General features: G+C 35.6%; 1 protein-coding gene across 1 annotated transcript in view; it reads left to right on the forward strand.

The window, feature by feature from the left end:
• The window catches only part of CSMD3 (CUB and Sushi multiple domains 3), a 795,885-nt gene that overhangs the window by 66,138 nt on the left and 715,026 nt on the right, over positions 1-14,721 (forward strand). Inside the window, exon 4 of the mRNA XM_069081309.1 lies at positions 5,186-5,289. Within this exon, the coding sequence (XP_068937410.1) occupies positions 5,186-5,289 (104 nt within the window). The remainder of the gene's footprint in view (positions 1-5,185; positions 5,290-14,721) is intronic.

Below are 14,721 nucleotides of genomic sequence, written 5' to 3' on the forward strand. Positions count from 1 at the left end.
CCATCTCCTCTCATTATATTCCTCTCACCTCTTAATTTCACCTTTTAAGTATCATCCCTTCCTATTAAATTGGTCCTGTGCCCTCTATCTATGTATACCTGTAAACATATATACACACATTCACATATATATTCATATGGCCATATACCCTCATATATAGACATATATATCTATATTTCTAATCCCTTCAATTACTGAGAAAAGTTTCATGAGTTACAATTATTGTTTTTTCCATGTAGGAATGTTAATAGTTCAACTTTGATAAGTTCCTTTTGATTTCTTTTTCCCTGTTTCCCTTATCATGCTTCTCTTGCTTCTTGTATCTGAATGTCAAATTTTCTATCCAACTCTGTTTTTTTCAGCAAGAATGCTTGAAAGTCCTCTATTCCCCTGAACGACCATATTTTCCCCTGAAACATGATACTCAGTTTTGCTGGGAAGGTGACTCTTGGTTTTAATCCCAGCTCCTTTGCCTTGTGGAATATCATATTCCACGCCCTTCGATCCCTCAGTGTAGAAGCTGCCAGATCCTGGGTTATCCTGAGTGTGTTTCCAGAATATTCGAACTGTTTCTTCCTGGCTGCTTGTAAAATTCTCTCCTTAATCTGGGAATTCCAGAACTTGGCTATAATATTCCTAGGAGTTTTCTTTTTGGGATCTTTTTCAGGAGGTGATTGGGGGATTCTTTCAACCTCTATTTTGCCCCCTGGTTCTAAAACATCAGGGCAGTTTTCTTTGAGAACTTCCTGGAGGATGATTTCTAGGTTCTTACTTTGGTCGTGGCTTTTAGGTAGTACAATAATTATTAAATTATCTCTCCTGGATCTATTTTCCAGGTCAGTGGTTTTTCCCATGAGATATTTCATATTTCCTTCTATTCTTTCATTTATTTGGATCTGTTTAACAGCATCTTGATTTCTCATAAAGTCATTAGCTTCCATTTGCTCCACTCTAATTCTGAAGCTATGATTCTCCTCATTGAGCTTCTGAGATTCTTTTTCCATCTGGCAAATTTGGCTTTTTAAGGCATTCTTCTCCTCATTGCCTTTTTGAGCCTCCTTTGCCATTTGATTTAGTGTATTTTTTAAGTTGGTATTTTCCTCAGTCAGGCTGTTGACTCTCATTTCATAATTTTCTTTCATTGTTCTCATTTCTCTTATCAATTTTTCCTCCACTTCTCTTATCTGCTTCTTAAGGTCCTCTGTGGCCTGTTACCAGCTTGTGTTTTCCTATGAAGCTTTTGGTGCAGAAGTTCTGACTTCACTGTCTTCCTCCTGTTCCATGCTTTGCTCCTTTTTGTCCCCAAAATAGGATTTTGATGTTGGAATCTTCTGTCTGCTTTGTTTCCTTTGCCTGCTCATTTTGCCACTCAATTACTTGACTTTTGGGCTTTTTGCCACAGTAGGACTCTGCCTCCAGACAGGAGAGCTTTCGTCCCAAATGCTGGGGTTTTCTCAGCTGCTGGAGGTATTAGATGGGTGCCCTCTCTGAGGTCTCCACATGCTCTGGCAAGCTGGACACACACCCTAGGACCTCCACCCTATACTGCAATTCAGATCCATGCAGGTTAAAGCAAGAGTGATTACCCCTCAGATGGTCCTCCTACACTCTGCAGGACAGGAGCTGAAGCTGCCATGTGGCACTGGCTGGCTGTGCAGGTGTGTCAGAGGCTTGTCGCCCCGGGGGTAAAAGCCATGCACTCCTACTTACTGGTCCAAAGGTCCAGACTGCACTGACCTCTCACTTTGTCCTTCGCATGTGTTAATAAATCTGGAAACTGCCACTGCTGCTGCTGATCTGGAGTCCCTCTGGCCTCAGCTGGTCAGGCCTGCCCTGGGGCTAAAGCCTCTGAGTGGGGCTGGGCTTGGCTCCCGGAGCACTGTGCTGGCTGATTCCTGCAGGCCTGCCGGGCTTTCCTCAGTGGGAGGTTAGCTTCTCTGTGTCGTTTTGTGGGTTCTGCAGCTCCAAAGTTTGTTTAGAGTCCCCTTTTCACATGGATTGGGGAAAGTGGAAGCCGGAGCCGCGGGAAGGTCATGCTTCTAGTCAGCCATCTTGGCTCCGCCCGGCATTATTTATTCTTGATGAAGCTATATTGACATTAAATAATTATCTCTTCTTATAAAAGATGTTCATGAATCATTTTTTAAATAATATTCCTGATATTCAAGCCACTCATTGTATTACCCATCCTTGGTTACTTCCATCTATTTGTGCCTTACAATATAAATGTAACAAATGTTCAATGTTCATTCATTAAAATCTTAAACAAGTATAACTTATAGATGTATCTCCAGTCCATATGTGTGGGATTAATCTCATTTTGTACTAACATATACTTCAGATCCTTTTTCTCTCACATCTTCATTTTGGTTTTGTCTACAATCATTTATCTTTTTCCTCTTCCTAAATTGTTTCAGTGCTATATTCATTTTTTCTTCACTTCCTTACACATGGATGTCATTGTTAGTCCCTTTAGCATTCATGTTTACATTTCATACTTTAATCCATATTTTTTTACTCTAGCCATCACCGTCTCCAAACCACATAAATGATACACTTGGAAGGTCATTCTATGGAACTGTTTCTTCCCCTCCACTCCATAGTTGTCACCATTTAAAAAACAACAATAACAACAGCAAAATGTAGTCCAGTTTACTATAATTTAAAAAAAATAACTAGATAATTATAAGCTTCCACCTTGACTTTCTGTGAGTATAGTATTTTCCTCATTTAATCTACCCAGGATACCATTGCATAGTATCTTTGTTAAGTGTAATTTTCTCTTTTACTTCCCTGAAAAAAAAAACAAAATGAAACAAACAAAAAATTCCCATGGCTCTATGATTCTTTCTATTTTAATCCAAATTCCAATGGATTTTAAGATCTTTCATGATTTGACTCTATCTTACCTGTCCATGATTCCATTATTCCCCAGTATGGTCCCTGGTTCATGGTCAAGCTGTTCCCATTTTTCTAATAAAACTGATATGCTTATGCCCACCTCTTTCTTCATAAGTATTGATCTCACTGCCAGGAATATCTTCCTTCCGACTCTATTTGTAAAAACCAACTATACTTTGAAGTCTGATTTAAAATTCAGTTACTAAGTCCTTCATAAAGCTTCCCTCAAATGAACTAGTCCTTATTTTTCTGCTTTTTTGAATTCCTACTTTATTTGTAGTTTCTCCTATACAGTTACTATTGAATAACATGTTTTTTTTTGTATAAACATATTGGCTGTATTTCTTTCTTTGGATTGTATGTTCTTTAAAAGTAAAAATAACTTATGTGATTCTTGTCATTATTGACTTGGAATAAATTTAGAACAAATTGCCCATTCACAATGTTTAATAGATATAGATGTGAAGTCCAATCATCTCTAAAAATCAACTCCACAAGTACAAACTGTGAAAGGTGTTGCTAGAAAATAATACGAAAAATCTGGGATTTTTAATGGACTACAATCTTAGCATGAGTCAACAATGCAACATGGCTGCCAAGAAACCCAGACTGAATTGAGAGACATAGGATTCAGAACAAGGTTTACGATAATCCATGCAACTGACAGAATCTTAAACTTTCTGCTATGAATTTGAACTCTATCTAGGGCATTATCTGATTGGTTCAACTAAAAATTATTATTCACATAATCAAATCAGCAAGTTAAAAAATATTTATTAAACACTTACTATGTGCCAGACACTATTTTTAGCACTTAGTATACAAATATAAATAGAAACAAAAATGCCTCTGCCCTCTAGGGTTTATATTGAATGCAAAACAATTATCTCTTAGGAATACATGCAAAAATATTTACTATGCTTCTACATTTAGCACCTCTGTATGTTTTTATGTCCTTGTTGACTTACATAATTCCATAAGTTTTATCTTCCTTGTTCCCTTGCATGTATCTATGTCTGGGTCACTGCTTGGTTATCATATCCTAAACTACTGCAAGTCAGGAAGAGATGGTGAGCCAGTCTTAAGACATGATATAGCCTTCATGGGGAGCTGGCTTGGGAGAAATCCTGGACCAGAGTCTTCCCATGTATAGCCCAGGTCAGAGACTGGCCCTCAGCATAAAACAAAGCTAAAAAGGAAAGGGATATGGAAAAAGATGTCTGAATGACATGGAGATGAATGAGCATGGTTCTGGCCTGGGTGTCCTCCATTAATAGATATTTCTAGAGGAGTCATGCAATCAGATGCAAAGGTCCTAGGGGCAGAGGGTACTTCCTATATAGGGCTGTTGAGGGCTTTCAGAATATAGAGGATTCTGGGGCATGGTAAAGTCCAGAGTACAGCCTCAAAGGAACAAGCAATGCTTTGTCACCAGGGTCACCTTTGTTTCAGGAGCCTGTGGTGAAGATCTATGTGAAAGAAGTACTTAGAGTAATGAAATTTTACAATATTACATGTTATAATTTACTCAAATGAACAAAGGAAAAAATATTTCATGTTTAACTAATTGGCTTTTTAATAAGTCCAATTTTAATAAGTTTTCTTTCTGTACATAGAGTCTTTATTAAAATAGTGCTCAATCTATTAATTTAAGAACTCCATTAAAAACATTAGTAAAAATGTGTTGTTGTGTAGCAATCAGTGTCAGTTGGTCAGCATCATTAAACATTTACTAAGCACTTCATGTAGATAGAGTACTGTGCAAAGTGCTCAGTTTATGTTACCATCAGATACATAAAGTTAACAAAATAAATAAATTTGCAAAAGGTCTCTTTCCATTTATTCTCTAATGATATTTCTAAAATATACATCCATTTGTCTTTTTATATAATTTATATAATTCAAGGGTTGAAAAGCTTTTCTTTAATCAATTTAGGAACCATTTCATTTGATGTGTAAACCATTAATGGTATTCATCTCATTTTCTCTTTGTTCTGACTCTTCATTAAAGTTTTGTTTAACATTAGATCATATTTGTCACAAAATGTATGACATATTTTATTAATGATGTGATTTTCACATTACACATCACAATTATGTGAAGAATTACAGTTTATGGGAAGAATTGTGTATGCATATGTACATTTTGGTGAATGTATGCATACATATATCCATTATAATCATATAAAGTAAATTGTTCCAATTCCAAAGTGTCATCACTTGCAATCCTTCTGTGTGATAGAATACATTTGTAACTGAGGTTTTTGTTTATTTTTGCTCCTAGGTTATTCAGATAAATTTTGAAGAATTTGATCTAGAAATTGGCTATGACACATTGACAATTGGTGATGGAGGGGAAGTTGGAGATCCCAGAACAGTGCTGCAAGTGTAAGTTTCCACTGTTTTTTGATTACCCTGAAAAATGATAATATTTATTGATATTATTTTACATTTATTTTAGTGACTGTCTTTTTTTCTCCATAAGAAAGCTCTTATAAAGTTATAAATTCTAATAAGTTACATGAGCTAGTCCTGGGGCTTTCCAACACAATCCAAAAATAATAGAATATCATGCATCCAATGTCAGCTCATCCTTCCAGCTACGGGAATATAATTTCCAACTTACCCTGTATCAGAACAGTGTGGTTGGAACATAAACTGTGTAAAAGGGAATAATACCTAATAAGGCTAGAAACATGGGTTGAAGCTACATTATGAAGGGCTTTAAATATCTAACAAAGGACTTTCCAGTCTATACTAGCAGCTATAGGGAACCACAAGCTTCTTAAGCAGGAAAGTGATATGGCCAAATATTAGATTTTTGCTTTAGTACAACTGTGCTGGTCATGGATCAGAGAATGGAGATACTTGAGGCTAATAAAATAATTAGGATACTGCTACACAAAGGTGATGAGGGTGTGAGCTCAACTGGTAGCAATGTGAGTAGAGAGAATGGGACATATATTTTATTATTTTTTATGTTTTTGTATTAACAAACATTTTAAGTTCATCTATTGCTCCTATTGACCCTACTTTAAGCAATTTCACACACACCCCAAAGAACTCAATACATCATTTCATAGTCCAGTAACACAAATTCTTATATTAGGAAGGTTCAGAAGCACATATATTTCTGCATTTTAATTTCATCACCTTTCTGCTAGGAAATTAGTGGCACATTTGAATTTCATTCTTTTTGGACTCATAGATTTTGGTATTGATCAGAATTCTAAAGTCTTTTAAAGTTGATTTTTTTTTCTGTAAGGTTATCATTATAGTAATCATTCTCCCAGTCCTCACTTTGCTCTACATCAGTTCATAAAAGTCTCCCAATTTCCTCTGAAATTGCCCATTTCACAATAATAATCCATTCCATCTGTGTACCACAATTTGGTTAGCCTTTCTTCAATAGTAGGAAAATCTCTTAGTTTCCAGTTTGGGGTTCCCATGAAAAGAACTTCTGTAAATATTTTTACACATGCCATTCCTTCTCCTCTTTCTTTGATTTCTCAGTAATATAGGTCTGATGGTGGTTTAGCTGGGTAGGGTATTCACAGATTGGCCACTTCCGAGCTATAGTTTCACATTGCTTTCCAAAATAGATGGACCAGTTACAGTTTCATCAACCATTCTCTGGAGGAGACAGATATGAGGTAACTACTTCCATTTTTGCATAGCAGTAATTAAGATACTTTTATACATTTTTTTTAGCTTAACTCTATCACTTTGTAACTTATTATCATAGATGAGCTAGTGCTGAAATGGACCTTAGTCATCAAATCCAATGCCCCCTTTTTCCAAATGAGATAGCTAAGATCTTTCATAGAGGTCTCCTATATTTTTGGCTCTCTGACCAAAATGGGGTTATTGTTTTTAGAAAATCATCTATACATACTCACAAATTGCTCTTCTGGATTGTAAATGATTGGATTTTTCCTCCTTAAACTATGTTAGGTTGCTCATACTGAAACTCATTTACCATTTTTCTGCCTCCTCTCTCAAATAATTATAAGATGATCCTCTACCAAATGGAAGAGTAGACTTGGCCAATGACCATTCCATATCTTAAGGACTACTTCCTTAAATTTATGATAACAGCAAGTGATTTCACAGAGTTTTTACTCAGAAGGACTTTGTCAGGTAGCATATCCTTAATAAAAGTATTTGTTCTGTAAAACTTGGACTTGTTCAAAAGGCCATATCCAAGGATCTAGAAGGCCACATGTGGCCTCAAGGCCAGAAGTTCCCCATCTCTGTTCTAGTCTATGACACCATACATGTTTTCAGATTCACAGTCATATTAAAAGAAAAAATATCAAGGGGAGGGGAGAGACATGAGGGGAAATTTGGAGAAAACTAAAATGTTTAAAAAGAAAAAAAGAAGAAAAGATTCTCTGCTTTCTGTTGATCAGTTCAACTGAACATTTTCCACAAAAATACAAAAAACCAACACAGCTCAAATACATGAATATCACCTCTACTCCTCGTTGTCCCCAGTATAAATGCCTGAAAACTAATTAGTATTATGGTAATACACACAGATAATAAAAATAGTTGTCAGCAGTATTATTATAGTAAAGGGTAAGTTTAATGAGAAGACATGATAATTTCAATTCAGCCTTATTAATACTGAAATGGTTTATTCTTCTTGAAAGTTACAGGCCTCTTGTGATGTTGCAGAGATGAAAATAGTATTTGGATAACTAGAAAACTTAGTGGATTTTAGGTGGACAAAAATGTCATAAATTCTAACCATTTCTCAAATTTTCCCTAAGAGATGTGTTTATTGCAACTCACTGTAATAAAGGTATTAATATCATTAGATATTGTACTTAGCACAATTCACAATGTTAAAATCAAGACTTTGCCTTCTATGTAATTTAGTAATTTTTCTATTACAAGAAATTAAAAGAGTACATTTAGACATTTTCATTTTTTAGAATGTTCAGTTAATCAATGGGTATTGGCTAATTGCTAGTCGAGGCCATGATGATGATGATGATGATGATGATGATGATGATGATGATAATGATGATAGGAGTTACATGAAATTTAAGAAGTCATTGAATATGATTTCCTCTTTTATATGGGAGAAACTGAAGCCAGAAAGTTTATGATTATCCAAGAACAAATAGGTAGTAAGTGTCAGAATCAGAATTTGACTACAGTTCCTCTGATTCTAAAATCAATACATGTTCTATTGACCACATTGCCTCCATCACTAGACATACCTTGGACAGATGCTATGGCTAAATGAATCTATCCTAGAATTGAACAAAGGGAAAAATTTGGGCTGCATTGCCTTTGGGAAAATGTATTCTGTTTTTAAAGGTCCAAAGTTTCTACCTGAATAAAAGACTCACATTTTTAACAATAATGAAGTAATGTGATGTGTATCTCAAACTGATAGAAAGTATATGATTTTATACCAAGGTTGAAATAATTCCAAAGAGAAATATAGTACTTGTGGTAAAGAAATTTTAAAGACATTTAAACAGAGGTTTCCAAAGGGGGCAATACCATCCCCTGGAGGTGCTGGAATCATCCAGGGGGCTATCAGTAGCCTCAGGTGCAATTACCGGGTGTTGAATAAAAAATAAGGTAGTGATGGCAGCATAAGAAGAGAAGAAAATTCTGAAAAATCTTTCATTCACATTTCCTCCATTGTGTGATAGAGTTGAAACCACAGTAGTTATGTTATTTTTCAAATAAACACCCAAAATGCAAGTTGTAACAATGGTCAAGTCCACTGACCCATCTTAACAAGCAAGTGTTGGCAGGTGAGCATGTTGTACCTTGTTGGCAAGCCCAGCCAGCATGCATGGGCAGGAATATGTGTGTGTAATGGCTTGTTTACAATACAATTAATGTATGGTGACATGACACAATATTGCATCTTCAAAATTGCAATGAAGTAAAAAAACACAAATTTACAATAACATTAAATTTAAGATGCTTCTTTTAAATATGTATATTATAATTTTTTAAAATGACACAAATTTCACAAAGAATCATTAAGGGATTTAAAAGAGTAGATTTTCAGGGGGATACTGAATAATTTTCTTTTTAAAAGGAGGTGGTAGGTCAAATACATTTGGGAACCTCTGATTTTAGAATTTGGTATGGGTTTATTTGATTTAAATATAGTAATATCCTTTATAATGCTGTTTTTTTTAAATGTGGTCAAAATATTTGGTATATTTAGACACAGAGATATTTGCCATTACTGCCTTTATAAATGTGCAGGTTACATCTACTCCAGGAAAAATTTTCTTTTCTTATTTCTGTTTTTTAAAGATTATTCATTCTTATCATATAAAGGAGAGAACACTGGCTTTAGTGCTATAGTATCCAGGTTTGAATTCAAACTATGCTATTTATTAATTCTGTGACATGAGCCTCAACTTTCTTATCCAAAGGGAAAGTATTTGTACTGGGTGGTCTCTTAGCTTCCTTTTAGCTCTAAATTCTTTAAGCTTATGAATCAGGGCTTCAGGAACTTCTTGCACTATTCTGCAAGCCTGAATCGCAGTATCAATTGTAGGGAGATATCCCTATAATACAACTTAAAAAAACAGTATTGGAGGGCATTGGTAGTGATTTTAAAATGTGATTAGCTCCTAGACAGTTTCTTAGGTGTGGACTATCAAGGTCACTGATAGCTGAAGTAAGCTGTAGGTTATTGAAGGGTTGAGAGCCAATCCTGGAGTTAGTCTTTTGGTAGAAAAATTTGACCCTTGTGCTAACAGTGCATCAGAAATTAGCTAAAATATGAATAATAATCCCAGAACACAGATGACTGTCCAGAGAGCAGGAATTATATTGTATTTGAACAAATTCGATGTCTCTATCAGCTGTTCTTGGGAGAAAGCAGAAAGATGAGTATTTTATTCTTCCCTTTTGACTTTGTCATCATTGTATTATATTCACTCTGCATGGTGGTCTGTGATTATTGTTGGAATTATTCATTCTTCCCCTTGGAGAAATCATTATTTAAAAACAGAATAGCCCCCTCAAAATGTTCCCAATTCTTTTTTTGTTGTTGTTATCGTTACCATTGTTCATGATTCTCCTATTCATAGCTAGGAAATATATTTTTCTAAACAGCTTCTTTTCCTCAGAAGCAAAGTCTCTCACTTTTCTAAAATTACATTCTTCTTTCCTTGAATTGAGAGTGACAAGATGAACATCACTACAGTTTAGCCTGGGGAAGAGATAACAGGAAAAAACATGGTAGTATGGTAGCAGAGAGTGTAGGCTCCTGTATTTTGCCTATTTTGAAACTAATAACTATTTTAGAACAAATGGGCATTCATAAATATGCCTTACATGGATATTTTTGTTCTCTTTTACTGTAGTTCTTCTGGAAGGTCAGACAAAAGCAGAATCATTCTTGTTTCAGACCTTGAGGGCAATGACAGACTAGCAGACTAGGAAGTTTTTTTTTTTCCTTCTATTACTAGAAACAAAACAAACACCCTGCACCTTCCAGTCCAGTAACTGTTTGTGATCTCTGCATGACTATACACTTTCTTTATTCTATAAATACATGTGGGATTTGGCTCATATTCAGAAGCCTGCTGGTCCCAAAAAGACTTCCTTTCTCTATGGGTTGACCAATGCTTGTCCCTGCTATGAAATGGAACTTTGAATAGAATAAAGTTTTTTAATTACTTACAGTTTAAGTAGTGAATAATAGGTCTCTTCCCCTCTTTTACCTCTTCCCCACCCCCAATATGACAGTTATCTTTAAATATTTTAAAGGTTTAGACTTTTTAAAGGATTAGACTTTTTCTTCTTGGTCCCTGGGCAGAATGAGAAGAAGTGGGTAGAAGTTGCAGAATTAAAGTTAAATTTGATGTCTGACAAAAATTAAACAAACAAAAACTTACTAATAATTAGAGTTATCTAAACTAGAATGAATTGCCTGAGGGATTAGGTGCGGACTATCAAGGTCATTGATAGCCAAAGATTAAATTGATGATAAAAAAATTGATAAAAATTGGAAGTTTTAGTTCCACTTATCAGGTATGTTCTAGTAGCAGCATGACATCATGGAAAGAGTACTGCCCTCTGAGCCAGAGGACTAAAGTTTTAATCCCATTTCTGACACTAGCTGCATGACCTTGAGCAAGACACAAGCTTTTTAGTCATTGAATATTGATTACTTCTGAGGTCCTTTCTAGCTCTACATTTATGATTATAGTGGGCCATTTTTTCTACTATATGTTGTACTAGATAGCTTCTGAGGTCATCTAACTCAGGAGTTTTGTGATTGTATTATTTGTATCATCTTTTTAATATGTATAAGCTCTTGAGTTTTGTTTCAAATCTATCTAAAGTCTATCCAATAGCATTTCTGAAAAACAATTTGGAATTCACTTTCTCATCTGGTATCGACAGTTTATTAGTAAATTATTGTCAAAACCTAGTAGAAGGGAAGTCTTTAAAATCTATTCCCTTATCATCTAATAACTAGTGTGATATTTCTCTTGTTCATGATTCTGTTTAACAGTATTCTGCTGTGCAGTTTTTTTTCTTTTGTATTTAATTTGTTGTATATCCCATACCAACATATCCTGTCACTATTTGGGTACTAGAATGAAAAGTTATCCAAAAATACCAGTATTGCAAAGTTGGCTATGCTAACATTAGTCGGTAGCACAAGTCTGACAGGAATAAAATTACTAGCATCAGATCATTTTGAATTATATAAGCGCCCAAAAATTTGAAGTGGTTTTACCTAGAATGGGAGGAAGATATACTCATTTATATTCTTCTGACTTAAAAACTTGCAAAAGTAGTCTCGTGTAAGCTGCCTTGAAGCTAAGCATGAAAAATATTCAATCCCAAAGAAATTCTTTGAGCAGAATTATGAGGAACCTAATGTGTGTGGTCATAGAAATGTCATCAAATCTTGACATCTTAGGGAGTGTTTGCTTCCCCTAAGTGCCATAATCAAATATGAAGAGTGAAAGTAATGCCACATTAAAGTTGTGAATTTAAGGTCACTGTTCTGAAAATGCAGAGTTGCTCCATGCAGCTTTAATTATGTTACATGTTTACAATCCAAAGTCTTATTCATTTCTTTTAGTACTATTCTCAGGTCCTGCACACCCCCATGGAGTTCCTTATAGAATACAAGTCCAGTCCTGGGGGAAAAAAAAAAGAACCTTTCTCACTCTCAGCAGCTCCACAGGGGTGGGGAAAAATAGTATCAGTGGAGCAGAGCCGAATGGAAATTCAATAATTAGCTACTGATTTGGTTTTGCATTTATGTATTGACACTGACTTGAAGCTATCAAAATACCTTAATTCCCTCTCCCCCCACCTTACGGAGATTTTTTTTATCTCATTTTCATATGTAAGTGTCTATTCAAGTGGATGTTTATTCTGAGAACTGTATCAGCGATTCTAATAGAAGTATCATCTTTTTACTTTTTAAATCCCAGTACCTTTTCTCCTCCTATATTTTTTGTATATGAAGGAAAACAAGCTGTAAGAATACCTCATTTCATGTTGGGGTGGTGTCAAAACTTCATTGTAGCATATGGCATCTTATCTAGTTGTTTTTCTATATTGTGTTCCTCTACTCTCTTTATTACCGCTGGATTTATCATTGGAACTTGTAGGATAAAAAGCAAATCTCACATAATAAAGAATGATGACAACAATGTAGCATTTGGGGCACTCTTTCTATATATGTTACCCTAGAAAAGCTTTCCCATTTTCAAGACACTCTGTGGATCACTCACTTCAGAAACCATGGAGCATAATCTCCATAGGTATATTGTTTTAATAACCATACAGATGGCACATTGTTGTTGTTGTTCAGTCATGTCTAATTCTTCATAACCCCATTTTGGGGTTTACTTGGCAAAAATATTGGAATGGTTTGCCATTTCCTTGTCCAGCTCATTTTAGAGATGAGGAAACTGAGGCAAACAAGGCTCAGTGACATGCCCAAGGTCACATAGCTACTAAGTGTGTGAGGCCAGATTTTAACTCTTTCTCCACTATGCCACCTAGCTGACTCATAGATGGCACATTACTTTAAAACTAAAGATAGTTATTCAGGTATCATAGCAAATAAAGTAATAAGAAAAAAACCATGCAAATAGGTGTCTTCTCCAAAACATTATCATGTCTCCACTGGAGAAAGCATGAATGCAGAAAACAAGTGTTTGACCAGGAAATACATATATATTACACATATTGGCAACATGTAACTATGAAACATGTATGAAAGGGTACTAATCTAGAGCTCATGAAGCTAGGGCATACACATTGAAGGCATACATCTAGGTAAATGGGTCCAGGGACAAATGTGACTGAGATAACTCATACTTCTGATTCCAAAGTGCTGCTAACATTTAGTGATGGTAGATAGGATATGACAGAGAGAGACCAGGAAGTTGCCTGAGTTCTCCCCAGTTTTCCTCAGAAACAATACTAAATCAAGCCTCTAAATGGATTCTGATGTGTCAGAACCCACAAAAAGATGAAGTGAAACAATTTTCTACCTTAAGATAACTTAGAAGGACTTAAGGAAAGGTCTCTCTCACTTAGGTAAAAGGGGAGTGCAGCCCAGCACAGAAAAGCTGTTCAGCAAAGCCAATGGGAGGCTTTTAGCCACAGCACAGATTAACAACAAAGGCCCTTTGATCCAGGCTCAGCAGGCCAGTAGTGAGGCCTTCAACATCAGTGTAGAAGGTAAATTGTGAGCCTTGGAACTCTGGCACAACAGGTGCAATTAGTCTGGGCCACCCCCAGAGCAGCAGGCAAACTTCAAGGACCAGAGACCCTGGCATAAAAAGCCAACAACCAGGCCCCAGGCCCCCAATATAAAGGCTTTGGATAGTGCCCCTTGTGCCACAGAAACAGAGTTCAACTTTAAAAGTCACAAAATAGTCTGGGAAAAGGAGCAAAAAAACAGAAGAGAGCCCTGTCAATAGAAAGCTACTATGACAACAGAGAAGATCAAAATGCAAATTCAGAAGAGGACAGCAATGTCAAGCCTACATGTGAAGCTGCAAAGAAGAATATGAATTGTTCTCTAGTTCAAAAAGTCCTCTGGAAGGGCTCATAAAGGATCTTAAAAGTCAAGTAAGAGATGTAGAAGAAAAACTGGGAACTGAAATGAAAGTTATGAAGAATTATAAAAAAGGAGTCAACAACTTGGAAAAGGAAGCCCAAAAATTGATTGAAGAAAACAACTCCTTAAAAGATAGAATTGGAGAAATGGGGAAAAAAATATCAATTAAAGAAAACAACTCCTTTAAAAGTAGAATTGACCAAATGGAAAAGGAGGTACAAAAGTCAACTGAAGAAAATAATTCCTTAAAAATTATAACTGGGGGGGGGGGGGCGACCAGGTGGCACAGTGAGTAAGAGTGCCAGCCCCAGAGTCGGGAGACCTGGGGTTCCGGCCTCAAATACTTGGCACCCACACAAAAATAACTGGCCATGTAACCTTGAGCAATTTACTTAACCCCAATTTCTTTAAAAAAAATTATGATTGGGAAAGTGGAAGCTAATGATTCTATGAGAATGAGTCCAACAAAAATATTTTTTAATGGAAAAATAGAAGAAAATGTAAAATACCTCATTGGAAAAATGACTAATCTGGAAAATAGATACAAGGAAAGATAATTTGAGAATTATTGAACTACCTAAAGGCCATGATAAAAAAAATGACTGAACAGTATCTTTCAATGCTTTCAATACTTTCAACCTCCTGAAAGAGATCCCAAAACAAAAACTTAAGGAATATTGTAGTTAAATTATTAGATCTAGGAGAAAATCCTATAAGCAGCCAGA

The sequence above is a fragment of the Petaurus breviceps genome, unplaced genomic scaffold (assembly GCF_028583685.1).
Source record: "Petaurus breviceps papuanus isolate PSGF00001 unplaced genomic scaffold, PetGlider_PUasm1.0 98, whole genome shotgun sequence".
In the NCBI taxonomy this organism is placed as follows: Eukaryota; Metazoa; Chordata; class Mammalia; order Diprotodontia; family Petauridae; genus Petaurus; species Petaurus breviceps.